The sequence below is a fragment of the Phyllostomus hastatus genome, unplaced genomic scaffold (genome assembly GCF_019186645.2).
Source record: "Phyllostomus hastatus isolate PE091 unplaced genomic scaffold, TTU_PhHast_1.1 phas_contig_198, whole genome shotgun sequence".
NCBI classification, from domain to species: domain Eukaryota; kingdom Metazoa; phylum Chordata; class Mammalia; order Chiroptera; family Phyllostomidae; genus Phyllostomus; species Phyllostomus hastatus.
Window position 1 is genome coordinate 3,015,454 of NW_025333715.1, and position 13,267 is coordinate 3,028,720.

Sequence of the window (13,267 nt, forward strand, 5' to 3'; positions counted from 1 at the left end):
GACTGGGATCGTGGCCTGCGGAGAAGTCCAGGGCCCCCACATGGATCATGGTGCCGGGGAGGCAGCCCCGCCCCCACGTCGGACGGGGGTAGGGGGTGGGGCGTGGGGGGGCTCTCCCCTGCCAGGAAGCTCCACAACGACCCCCTCTGAGGCACCCACGCCGGGCGAGGGGACGCCAGTTCCTCTGGCCCCCACCCCTGTCCTCCCTCCCAGCCCCCGGACTTAAAGGACGGCCAGTTCCAGCAGACAAGCACCAAGTTAAACCGGAGAGAACCGGAGGCTTGTGTCTTTCCAAAAACGCTGCAGACGCTCGCTCCTTTCTGTCGGCACGAAACAGCGAACCGAGTGCGGAGAGGGCTGCAGGCTGGGAGAGCCGGGGAGAGGACCCCCGGCCCGGACGGGCCGCGCTCGTGACAGCGACGCCCTCGCTGCGGGGTCCGTCTGAGGCCCGGGGCACCGGTGGGAAGGGCGGGACGACGCTGCTCCCCCAGGCGGCTGCTGAGCGTGGACTTGGCGTCGGCCTGCACCGAGCGGAAATGGGCTGTTCACACAGGAGGTCTGCCATCCGTGGCCTCTCCCCGGGCCGCTGCAGACTCCGCTGAGGGCAAGTGGCCATGTAATTAACGTCACCGTGGTTCCCCGGATGCTGGCCACTCGCAGGGGACCCTGACGGAAGCGGAGACCCCCACCCTCCACTGGCAGACGCCCCCTGCGGAGGGGGTGGCTGCACTCGAGGCCCTCCTGAGTGCGTGCTGGTCACGCCAAGGCGTCCACACAGGAGAAAGGGGACAAAACAACGTCTCCAAAAGACAGAGGATTACGGGGTGCAGGGCCCGCCTCCACTCCACGTCAACCCAAAGCCCTCCCTTGGCCCGCGTCCTTCTGCAGAAGGTCCTGACGCGCCCCTTGGACAGCTCCAGCTGCTCTTGGGCCACTCCCTGGGCCCCTGCCTCCCCCAGCGACCCTGGGGACCGCATACATGCGTGTCTCTCTCTCTCCCTGTGGAGCACAGGCAGTGGCCTGGCTGTGTCACAGGGCCACACAGACCCTCGGAGAATGTCCCCTGAACAGGAGCGACCCGAAGGTGCGGGAGGGTCAGGGGCTGACGCTGGCCCACGAGAACCGGCAGTGCTCCGTCCTGGTCCGTATTCGCAGAGGCCCCTCCCAGCAAAGCACAGATTGGCACAGGCCGCTCGGTGTCCCTCGCCCTCCGGCCGGAGCAGCATCTCCCGTGGCCGGTGCCGCTGGACGCCGGCAGCCCCTGTTCCGGTCAGGGACGGGGCAGAAGGGCCGCCTGCCCCACACTGTTCTTCGTGACCACTCACCCACCGCTGAGACCGCCATCTGTCTGTCCCCCCTCTGCCCACCCAGGGCTGGGCGCTGGCTCCTGCTGGGTGGGGATCAGCGGGGTCACGGGGCCCAGCCCCTGGCCCTGAGCGGGCACAACCAGTGACCACCAAACAGAGGCGGCAGCGGCCCGCGCTCACGGGCTCCGTGTCGGGTGAACCTCCCGCTCTGCCCGCCCCACACGGGGCTCCCCTCACGCGCGTCCCTGGCCCAGGAGCCGTCCGGGCCCGCTGGCCCACAGCCCGCGCACGAAGGGCCGGCTTCCTGCCGTCGCCAGGCAGGCCGGGTCAACAACACGCCAGGGTTTGAGTGGCTTTTATTTAACATCCAGAAATCCAAAGTAAACATGGCTTGAAACGATTCAGGAGACAGTGGCGCGCTGGCACCCCCGGGGGCGGGAAAGGAGGTGGCGGCTTTGACTCAGCAGAGCTCCGTGTGGCACCCAATGAGGACAGGCACGCTGCGCTCTGGGTTCGGTGCTGCGGTCGTCCAGGGGAGACGGGGCTCCAGGCGGGCGCCCCGAGGCAGTGGGGGCCGTCACAGATGCACCCACAGAGGAGGACACAGACAGGAACTGCACCCTCGGCCCCGTGGAGCCCTACCCCGCTCCCACTGAGTTCCTGCGGACCGGGGTCCCTCTCCAAAAACACTCAGTTCCCTGAAAACGTGCACCCCAGAACTTTCCAGAATTAAGGAAAGTTTTTCTGCTACCCCAAGAAGACACCCCACTTCCCTGACCCCCGGAACTCAAGCCCATGGGGACGATGGGTTGATTGATCATGCAGAAGGCTCCGTCCCCACAGCAGAGCCCCCCCCCACCCCAACTCCGGGCCCCACCCAGGCCCTCCCAGGCCCTCCCAGGACCCCCCGCCGAGGCCCTGCGGTGGACGCTGACCCACACAGGGACGTGGGAGGAGGACAGTGAGCCTCCCACAGCTCCCTGGGGGTCCTCCGGGGTGTGCGGAAGGCACGCCCTCACCTGTGCGCCAACAAGAACGCAAATAATTTGGATAATGGGTCACACCCTCCTCCGGAGCCTCGGCCTCACGCAGTCAGCCGGCAGGAGGTGGCCACCTGGGTGCTGAGGTGGGACAGGACACGCCCCCGGGCCGGCTCCCGCCCAGCCCAGCCCCACGGCAAGAAACACAGTCATTCCTTCCACGCGTCCGTCCCTCCCTGTGGGCAGCTGCTGGCTGCTCATCCGGGTCATAGACGCCGGGGCAACGAGGAAAGGAAAATGACCCAGGGCGTCTGGGGAGGGGGGACTCGGGGGAAGGCTCCTGCCGCGGCAGAAGCGCTTTGCACCAGACAGGCCCCCTTCCGAGGACAGCCCTCCCGGGAGGGGCCGCCTGGCCCGCCACAGGCTGCTGCGGCCCCAGCGGCGCCGCTGTCCGAGGGGCGCGGGGTGCCCCCCCCGGGGGCCTGAGGGGTTGTTTGGTTCCGGCTTCGTTGGCTTTTCCCTGCTCGTGTTCCGATCCAGGCCGACAACCTGACTCAGCTCCCGGAGGAGCCCCCGGTGCGGGAGCCGGGAGCCCCGAGTTCAGATCACGCGGAAAGGAGGTCGGCCGGAGGGCGGGGGTGGGGGGCGGAACTGCAGGCCGTGGGGAGGGCGGGGGCGCCCCGCCGAGCTCACTCCATGCTCTTGTACTTGGTAAACAGGTTGTAGAGGACCCGCAGGGTGGACTTGAGGTCCAGGTTCACCACGTCTGCAGAAGGAAACGGGGGGCCGTGTACGGGGCGGCCGAGCTCACGGGGAGCCCTGCACTTGGGGGGGGGGTTCAGGGCCGGGTGGCCCGCCCACGGCTGAGCACCGCCGCATCCGGTCGCCGGGGACGGTCTGGGCAGCACTGTCCTCAGACACGGGCCTCCGCGAGAGCCCCCGGCCACCTCCGTGGGGTGCGCCCCTGCAGCGGCCAGGACAGGTGCCCCTTCGTCCCCTCTAGGGTCGTCACCAGGACGAGAGTGACGGCCGATGACACCCACATGGGGTGGGGTCGACAACAGCCAAGGACACTCGCAGGGGACCAAACGGTCACCGGCTAACCTGTGCCTGCGGCGGGGTCAGGCGTCCAGCGGGGGCGGGGTGGCGGCCACTGTCCTGCCCTGCAAGTTTGGGCGCATAGCCTGGCCCACCCCAGGACGCTTTGGGGATGACAGCTGGGGCCCAGGCAGTGTGGCACCTTCTTGGGTGGGAAGGGCCCTGTCCTCCTGGTAAGAGAGGCCCCAAGTTCTCAGCCTCAAACGACCCTGTGACCTCAGCAAGTGACTGGGGGTGGGGGCTGCATTCATGGGTCACAGGATGGAACCCCTGTCCCTGGACGGGCCTTAAACGCTCCACCAAGGTGGGCATCTAAGGGGTCATGAACCCGCCCCACCCAGAAGTCACGCTGCCCCCAGGGCAGCGGGGGCCCCGGGCCAGGAGCAGCCGAGCCACCTGGAAACTGGTGGGAAGTGGGACTGGCTGGGCCCACCCCACTGTCCCCACACAGAATGTGTCCTTGAAGAAGCTCTCCTCGGCTCTGGACGCCCCCTCGGGAGAGAACCCCGGGACAGCTCATCTACCCGGCGGCCAGGAAGGGCGGGGAAGAGGGGCCTGGCCGCCCGCCCGGCTCAGCCCCTCACTGGGCAGGAGCGCACTGCACCCCACTCTGAGCATCGACCTTCGCTGCCCCCCGGGGCCCCAGCCCGGCAGCCCTAACCTGCAGGAAGCCCACCCAGGCTTTCCTTCCGAGTCGGGAGACGGGTGCCCGCCCCCCGGCCCTGCCTGAGCGCTGGGCCCTGGAGAGGCCGTGAGACCCCGAGGCCCGTGGGACAGGCCGAAGCCTCCATGTCCAGTGGTCACGGAGGAACCAGCGCGGGTGGCTCTGTCAGCATAGCCTCCCCGGTCCCCCGACACCAGGACCCCGGGGCTCCCAGGGGTGACCCGGGGTCGGCAGCGCCGTCAGGACAGGCGGGTCCGGCCGCCCACCAGCTCGGAGACCCAGCTGTCCCTCCCCGGGGGGGGGGGGCCTCGGCCGGGGCCTCACCTTCCGGCCGCGCCTTGGGCTTCTTGAGCCCTCCGTCCAGCATCAGCTCGAAGGCGAAGGACACGTTGTGGACCTGCCAAGGACGCCAGAGTCATTAACCCCCGGGCCACGGCTGTCCCCAGGCCCGCCCGCCGCCCGCCCCCTTCCTCCCGAAAGGCCAGGACGGGTGCAGGCGCGGGCGGGGTGGGTCTCTGCAGTGACCACGGGGACCCAGCTGCCTGGCGCAGGGCACGGGCAGGCAGAGGTCTGTTGAGGGCAACACACGCTCACTTTTGGTGCTCCCTCCCCTCTCAGGGGTCTGACGGGCGGCAGGGGGGGCGGTGGCCGGGAGACGCAGAGGCACAGAGCCTGCGCTGAGGGCTCGGGGTCCCCGCGTGTCTGCCCCGGGGCCTGGCACGTCCATACCACGAGAAGGGACAGTGGCCCCGTTTTACAGATGAGGAGACTGAGGCCTGGAGAAGAGGAGTCACTTCCCAGGGGTACCAGCCCTGTGCCCTGTGCCCTGTCCCCAGCAGAGAGCAGCCTCTCTCCCTGAGCCCCCAGCCCCTCGCCACCAGCCGACCGCTGCACTGGCCCGGGCCCGGCAGGCTGCGGGTCGAGGTGGAGATGGGGAGGAAGGTCGGGGGCCCAGGAAGAAGAGCTGGGTTTAGCCGCGTTTGGGTATCAGCCCGACTTGGGAGCCAGCATCTTCTCGGTGCCTCCCCGGGGTCCCCCCAGCCTGGAGGCTGTCCCCCGCACCCCCAGCACAGGCGGGTCATGGATGGGGGTGTTGTCGGTGTCTGGCCCCCAGCAGGTCAGGCCCGAGACCTCGGAGGAGAGGCGGCTCCTCAAAACCGCTCAGCGCTGAGCGTGAGTGGGTCACAAAACCTCCCCACCCGGCCCCACGGGGACGGCAGTTCAGGGGGCGCTCCCTTCCAAGTCCCCGCGCGGCCCCTCAGCCCCGCGGTGCTCGGCCGGGAACCAAGAGTTCCCTCCGGCTTTCTCCTCAGTCCGAGGAACTGCCAGGCAGGACGCGGCCACCGCCCTCCGCCTGTCCGTGGGGGCCCTGCCCTCGCCCCTGAGCCCGGGCCCTGGACACGGCACACAGAGCATGGCCGCGGGACCACCCTCCCCGCCTGTGACTGCGGAACAGCACAGCTCCCAGGCCTCGGGGACCAGGCCGCACACGGAGCCCCACAGCCCCGCAGCCCTGCGCCACAGCGGGGAGCTGGCCCCGTGGCAGGGCACCCGGCAGCCCAGCCTCCCTGCCAGGGGAGGGGTTTGGGACACCCCGGCCGGGTGAGAGAAGCCCAGAGCGCTCCGGAGTGGAGTAGGCTCCTCCCCTGCGGCCCGTGTGACTGACCTCAGGCTGTCTCAGGCCTCCCCACATTCCGTGTCCTCGTCGGGGACAGAGGGAAGCTGATAGGGGTGCAGGGGAAAAGGACTTTGAAACTGCAGAGCACTTTCTGGTCCCTGCTTCTAGGGATAACCTCCAAGTACACCGCAGAGAGCGAGGGGCACTGTGGAATCTTCCAGAAAGATGCCGGGTGGGCATAATGGCCAGCGCAGAGTAAGACCCCTCCGTGGCTCTGGAGTGAAGAGCTGTGGGCGGCGCCCCAGCCCCGGGGGGCGGGGGGCGCAGTCGGAGGGTCTGCAGGAAGCGAGGGGACCCGTCTCGTTTCTCAGACCCACTGCGGTCGTTGAGAACTCGGGCCCACCAGGCATCTCCGACCTGAACCGCGGTCTCCAGCCTGCGAGCGCCAGAGCAAAGGGGCCCGGGGGACACTCAGAGAGCCGCCCCTTTGCACCCTGCCACCTCTGTCCGCCGTGCCTGCACTCGGTGCCCGGGGGCCCAGGTGTCGGGAGCAGCCTGAAGGGGGCTCGGGTCTATGCAGCCGGGAAACGTGGCCTGTGAGCTAGCTGCTGGTCCAGGGTACCAGAGGCTTCATAGCCTCAGGGCTCAGGAAGAACCCCCCGGGGCTCAGGGACACCTTCGCTCCCTGTGAGGGGAGAGGGGAGGGGCAAGGGAGGGGCTCACGGGCCGACAGGATCCCCCCCAACCACCCCCGGAGCTGGCCTCCTCCCGAGGAGATGGCCTCTGGCCGTCTGCCTCTCCGACGCACAGGTCCAGCGCTTTGGGGGAATGAAATGACTGGGGCCTGTGTGTCCATACGGTCAGCCCACGTGCCAGGTTTCCAGAGGCAACCAGTCCTGGCGGATGGCTGAACTCCGGGGGCCCTGGGCAGGGGGCAAACGGCCCAGCGACACAGGGCGGGGACACCAGAGAACCAGCCGCCCAGACGCAGAGGGCAGGCCCGCTGACCCAGCCAGACAGCCCCAGCTGGGGGCTTTTCCTAAAACCAACCCCCAGGAACGAAACACCTGTGTTCAAGACGACACCCACTGTACGAACAGGGGAAAACAGGGGCATGCTGACTGCGCAACAGGGAGAAACCGCAGACAGCGGCACCACGGCCACTCCACGGGGCCCCGCGCGGCCCCCGAAGAGGGCAGCTGGGAGCCTCAAGATACAGCGGGGACCCCAGACGTGACACGGGCGTGGCAAGAACAGGGGACGGATAAGGCACTGGGCTGACCTCAACCCGCGGGAAAGGCCTGGGACAGAACGGGCACCGGGCACGGCCGGCAGGCTTCCTTCCGGTGCGGGGGGCTGTCTAACCGCGGCACCACTTGCGGGGCAGCTCTGCGTCTGGAGAAGGTCACGCGGCCCAGAGAGAGCCCTGGGGCCCACCCTGGCACCCCTACCCGGACGCGGGCGCGCACGTACCTTCTGGTCGAAGCTGTCCGGGGTCAGGTAGAAGTTGTGCAGGGGGACGAAGTAGTCCTCCAGCAGCCCCATCAGCAGCACCAGGTACACGCCGTCTGCAAACTGCAGAGAAACACTCGGTGACGCTCCTGGCACACACGGCGTCGGCGGGCACCACTACACGTCCACTCGAAAGGAGGAAAATGCTTTAGAGCAAAACGGTCCGTCCCCGGCTCGGGCGAGAGGACCTGCCATCAGGGGGAGCCAGGGCAGGCACTGCGCTGGGGGCTGGGCGTGGCCGTGCGTGTGTGCAGGGGTGGGGCGGAGCCGCATGGATGGGACCGTGGCTCCAGGACCAGACCGCCCGGCCACGAGGTGCGTCCCCCAGCACTGACTCGGGGACGACGCAGGCTCCCTCTCTCAGGTGGTGGGCGGGGAGCCGGTGGACTCAGTGGCAGCCTGAGCTGTGCTTTGGGGCATGCATTCCTGTCTGCTCACTCGTCAGCTGCCTGGGCACCTCCTCCCGGCTGTGCTCAGGGCACAGACAAGACTGTCCCATCCCGGAGCCTTTGCGTGTCCCCAGCAACTAGTGTCCTCCCCAGCAGGGCCCTGAAGCCCCGGGTGGTGCTGGCGGGGGAGGCTGCGGCCTCACCTGCGAGCCCAGCCCCCCACCCACACCTGGCCCAGAACCACCTGCCACCCCAGGAGGGAGTCCGGGAACCCAGACAGACCCTCGTGAGCCGGGTCATGGGGCCATCACTCCCTTCACGGGAAAAGCACTTCAGACCGACGAGGGCAGAGCGGCTTCAGGAGGGGCCGAGGGGAGGGGACTGACAGACAGACAGAATCACAGACGCCCACTGTCAGGAAGCCCCGGCCGTGGGAGGGAGGCAGGGTCAGGATCAGCCGAGTGGGGGCTTCCGGGGACCAGCGCTCCAGGCCCCGGTGGACGGTGGTTTGATTGGCAACCGGCCCACAGCCTGCGCGTCACGGGTCTCGTGCTTCCACCCCAGGAAGACGTCACCCACGTATCTCCATAAGGAGATCAGAGGGTTAAAAAAAAAAAGTTTGTGCACCTCGATGAGGCTGTTTTCTGCTGCCCTCTGGGAAGCGCCCTGGAGTTTCCCCAGTGACACTGCACAGCACGCCTGAGACACCACCGTTTCCATGGAAGCAGAGGCGGCCCACGAATGAAGCCACCGCCCACTTCCCCTGCCTGGAGGTGCAGCTGGGCCCTCGGGGCGAGAGGGGCAGGGAGTCTTGGCTTATTTCCCCGGCGTCTTCCAAGCCACCCCTGGCCCACCTGGTCCCAGGCAGGCAGAGGAGATGGTAAGGGGCACCCCGGAGGGGACGCCAGGCGGAGAGTGGCAGTCTGTCAGCAATGAGTGGGACCCTCCATTTCCACGGAGCAGGGGTCCTGGGGGCGGGCGGTGTGCCCCAGTTCAGAGACCTGCTCCTGGGGGGGGGCCCAAGACACCTTCCCCGTCACCAATGCCAACCTTGAAACGCGTCAGTCTCCAGGTAGCCTCACCTCACCCGCCGTCTCCATGCAAACACGCGGAGAGAAGCTCAGAGAGGCGGAGCGCCAGGGGCTGCCCGGAGCACACACGGGGTTTCCACAAGAAGGGAAAACACACTCACACGTGCACTGCCCCCCACCCCCCGGGCAGGAATCTGAGCCCAGGTCTCTCTGGGCCCCCCGCATCCAGACTGAACGATGAACATGCTGGGCTGGCCAAAAAGTCCGTTCATGCTTTTCCCGGAGGACGGCTCTGGTAGCGCTAAGCTGTCTTTAACTTCATCCAGAACAACTTTGTCAGATTGGGTGGTGCCAGCTGTCCAGTCAGCGCACACTTAAAAAACAGCTTACCGAAACTGGGGGGTTTTTGTGTAGCCATTTTGATATTGAAGATGGAAGAAAATAAGCAACATTTTGGCATATTATGCTTTATTATTTTAAAAAAAGTAAAAATGCCACTAAAATGCAAAAAGGTTTTGTGCAGCATATGGAGAGGATGCTGTGATAGACCGAACCTGTCACAAGTGGTTTGCAGCCCTGGCTGGGGTGGCTCAGCGGACTGAGTGCCAGCCTGCGAACCAAAGGGTTGCCGGTTCAATTCCCAGTCAGGGCACACGCCTGGGATGCAGGCCAGGTCACCAGTAGGGGGCTGGGAGGCAACCACACACTGATGTTTCTCTCCCTCTCTTTCTCCCTCCCTCCCCCCTCTCTAAAAATAAATAAATAAAATCTTTTTTAAAAAGCGGTTTGCAAAGTTTTGCTCCACGGTTTTGTAGACCAGCTGAAGTCGACAGCAATCAAACCGAGACATTGGGAACAATCAACGTTCTACCACACACTGAAAATATCCAAATCCAGAACGTTTTGGGTGAAAATGAAAAATGTGTCTTCTAGTTTATGGAAACCACACGGACTTTTTGGCCAACCCCATCTTTATTAAAAATACGCCATTCCACGGCAACGAAAGGAAAGAGTTCTCTGCATTTCTGTGGCCACTGACGTTTTCTGGTGGACCAGTGGTTGAAAATTCCTTAAGACACTACGTTACACACTATGGTGTAGAAAAGGAATGGAGATTCCCATTGAGTGACTCAGCTTCCAAGCCTCCGTCTGTCAGTGCTGGCGCGCGGGAGACCGGGCACAGGACAGGCGGGAACCGCCAGGAGGACATGGCTCTCCGCTCTGAGAGGGAGGAGCGCTCCGGCCGTCCAACCCCCACCCCCCGCCGGGCCCACAGGGCGCCTCCACCTGCTCCGTGGTCCCCCTTCCAGGACTGGACCCCGAGGGGACAGAGGAGGACTGAACAGCGCCGCGCCGCACAGACGCTCCCTAAGCCGCTGGTCACCAGGGCAGGAAACGCCCCGTGGTCGTCGGGGGCGGGGCTAATGAAGCGCAGCCTCTGACGCACAGACAGCGGCTGTTAAAAGGGCTGAATACAGACGCCAGGCCAGGCAACAGAGACGAGAGTAGACAGGAACACACACACACTCACACGAAAAGATGCCCACAATATACTGGGTAACCAAAAGCTCATTACCAACAGCACAGGACACTCCGCTGCCATTTAGAAAGTACATTTATGCAATGAAATAGCTAGAAAAATACACATCCACTCGGGAACTACAATGACCCCTGGAGAGGACGGTGGGGGAGGCTGTGGGGAGGCAGGGAGGAAGGGCCAGAGGCTAAGTGAGCAATGTCAGCGAAGTGCTGAAAACAATCAATGTGTTCGCACACAACACACAAACACACATGCACATTAAAACCAGGCCTCTGGCCCTGGCTGCTGTGGCTCAGCGGATTGTGTGCCGACCTGAGAACCAAAGGGCCACCGACCGGTTCAAGTCCCAGTCAGAGCACAGGCCTGGGTTGCAGGCCAGGCTCCCAGTAGGGGGCACACAAGAGACAACCACACGTTGACGTTTCTCTCCCTCTCTTTCTCCCTCTCTTCCCCTCTCTCTATAAATAAATAAATAAATAAATAAATATGTATCTGAAGAAAAATAAAAACAGGCCTTTGGCTCTCAAACACACACCCACGCAGAGAAAAGCTCCGGGCCTGACCTCTCGGCACAGCATCTGAGGGCGACGCGTCACAAAGGGTTTTTATTGGGTTGGCGCCCCTGCATTGTCAGACGTTTCCACAATGAACCTGAATTACTTTTTTAATTAGAAAAGCAAATGAGAAAAGTTGGAGAGAAAGAAATGAACGCAAGCGCCCAGGGCTTTAAGAAGGATCAGCCGTGCATTTCAGAAGCTGCTTCCAAGAATTCGCAGCTCCGACTTCCAGCCCCAGCTAATCCCTAGAAAATTATATCTTGTCTTGAACACCTGCTGCGCGCTCAAAACACAGTTTCCCGACGCTGCGCTTGTTCCGCGTGGGGGTGGGGAGGGCTCAGCGGACCCGGGGCCCACGCGGGGCGGGGGTTGGGGATGCCGACATCCCGCACCGTCCAGAATCCACGCGCTGTGCACCGCAGTCTCACAACAAAGGACGCCGGAGAACAGACGCCACTAAGAGGAAATGCACGTGCGGTTCTGTGCCGCAGGGTCACGTGGCTTGTTCACAAGATGAGCCGTCGTGGGCTGTGCCTGCATCCGTGTGGCCTCACACGAGACACTGTAGGTGTTACCAGTGTCACCGTCTCACTGACGCGAGACACCAAAACTGAAAGATAGTGTGAGAAAAAGTATCTATCCACAAGTACAATGACTCATTCCTTAATAACAAAGAAGCAGCGATAGGATTGTTGTGTTAGTAACGAGAAACATCAAAAACTTCTCCGATACACTCGTCGGACCAAAATCCACCTGTAACCGGACCGAGGCGGGCGGTCCAGACCCGCGGTGTTTGGGAGGCCGCGGCACCTCTCACGCCTGCGGCAGGAGGAGATGCGCTGCGCCTGTTCTCCGGGGCTGTTTAGTGAGCATTTGCTGGGGGCCGGGGATGGAACATTCTAGACTGCGGGACCGGCACAGACAGAGGCTCTTTGGAGGGTGGTGTGGCAGCTGGAGGGCGTTAGGGGCAGAACTGCATGGCCCCTCAAAGACAGGTGTCGGCCTCCCAGCCCCCCGGCCCTGGGAGTGCAGGCTTATGGGAAGCGGTCTTTCCAGAAGTGACCGGTACAGATGAGGTCAGCCTGGTGGGCCCTGACCAAACGTGGCTGACGTCCTTACGAAAGCAGGAGCCTGGCAAACACGCACACACACGGAGAACCCCTTGTGACGGTGAGGTGGAGACCGGGGTGACGACAGCCACAACCCCACGGATGTCCGAGGTCGCCAGCCGACCCCCACCCCCGCCCCGCAGCCTCCAGGGCTGGGAGGGAACGAACGTCGGCCGCCTGAGGGCGCCGGGTGCTGTGCTTTCTGCTCCGACGGCCCCAGGAGGCAGAGACAGAGGGTGGCTGGGGCTGCAGGGCGGGCACTCCTGCCGGACGCACCGGGTGTCATGTGACGTGTGCTCACGGGGCCCCCACCCCGGGGTCACAGCGCTGGCTGCACACGACGCAGGACGCAGGGCCCTTCCGCCCAGCACGCGGCTCACCTGGGTCTCCAGCTCCGTCACCTCCAAGTTCAGCTTGTTCAGGTGCTTGTTCACAAACGTGATGAGCGACTGCGGGGGCAAAGGGACACAAGAGCCGTGAGAGAGGCCCCGCTCCCCTGAGCTCCCCCTGGGCCAAAATAAGCAGCTCATGCTTCACACGGAACGTCCCGGTTTCCAGGAGATTCCTGTGCTCCGGCCCCTGGTTTCAAGGGCATGACGCCTAAAGCCGTCCCCGTGGCAGAGGGAAGCACAGGTCTCCGCTCGCACGGTCACACGCTCCGTCAGAGCTCCGCAGCCCCGAGGGGAGAGACAGCGCCCTTCAGAAGGACACAGCTGTCAGCGGGAGGCGACTAAACATTTAAATGTGCCCTAAATGTCACCGTGGACGTGAAAGATGGAGAGAGAAAGGCTGCCTGGGGCCACCACCACCCACACCCCCCCCACACCCAGGCTTGATCTCGGGGACAGGCATTTGTAAACTGTCATTCGTGACTTTTCTCAGCAAACAGACCCCAGTTTGATGGAAACTCGAGCCCAGCCCCGCCCCCCCCGCCCTCCCTCCCCCGGGCGTGATGTGGTTTCCTCATTCCTTCCGCTCAAACGTACGGAGCAGCTCCCACGGCCACGTGCTCCGCGTGGTGCTGGGGACCCGGAGACAGCAGGGCAGAGCCCCACCCTGGAGACCCCGTGACCTCATTCCCCACATGCACCCCCCCGTGACAGTGACGCAGAAGTCGAGTGATACGGCAAAGCCCGCGAGACGGGAGGAGAGGTCTGGCGAGCACGCGGGAGGGCGTGGGGCTCCCTGCCCGGAAGTGGGGTGCGGCAGGAGCTCTGTGCCGGGCCTGGGGCGGGGGTGGGCGGAGCGGGCGGAGCGGGCGCCCAGCCGTGAAGACCTGGGCACACGCTGTGGGCTCCTCGGGCCGTGGCCGGAGGTGGGCGGGATGGGAGAAGGCAGGGCGGGGCGGGTCTGGGAAGACCCGGACAGCGGGGCGGGAGCCTCTGCCCCCATGTGCAGCTCTCGGTGTGGGGGCGGGAAGCCGTGGGGCGAGCGGAAGGATTTCGTCTCCCTCGGTGCGAAG

General features: G+C 64.8%; 1 protein-coding gene across 2 annotated transcripts in view; it reads right to left on the reverse strand.

Annotated features, from left to right (window-relative positions):
• Positions 1 to 2,203: 2,203 nt before the first annotated feature.
• The window catches only part of PARVB (parvin beta), a 69,778-nt gene continuing 58,714 nt past the window's right edge, over positions 2,204 to 13,267 (reverse strand). For both annotated transcript variants that reach the window (XM_045834888.1, XM_045834889.1), the window contains exons 10-13: positions 12,186 to 12,254; positions 7,141 to 7,242; positions 4,374 to 4,446; positions 2,204 to 3,053 (exon numbers count right to left, since the gene is read on the reverse strand). In XM_045834888.1, coding sequence (XP_045690844.1) covers positions 2,977 to 3,053; positions 4,374 to 4,446; positions 7,141 to 7,242; positions 12,186 to 12,254 — 321 coding nt within the window. In that variant the 3' untranslated portion in view covers positions 2,204 to 2,976. The remainder of the gene's footprint in view (positions 3,054 to 4,373; positions 4,447 to 7,140; positions 7,243 to 12,185; positions 12,255 to 13,267) is intronic.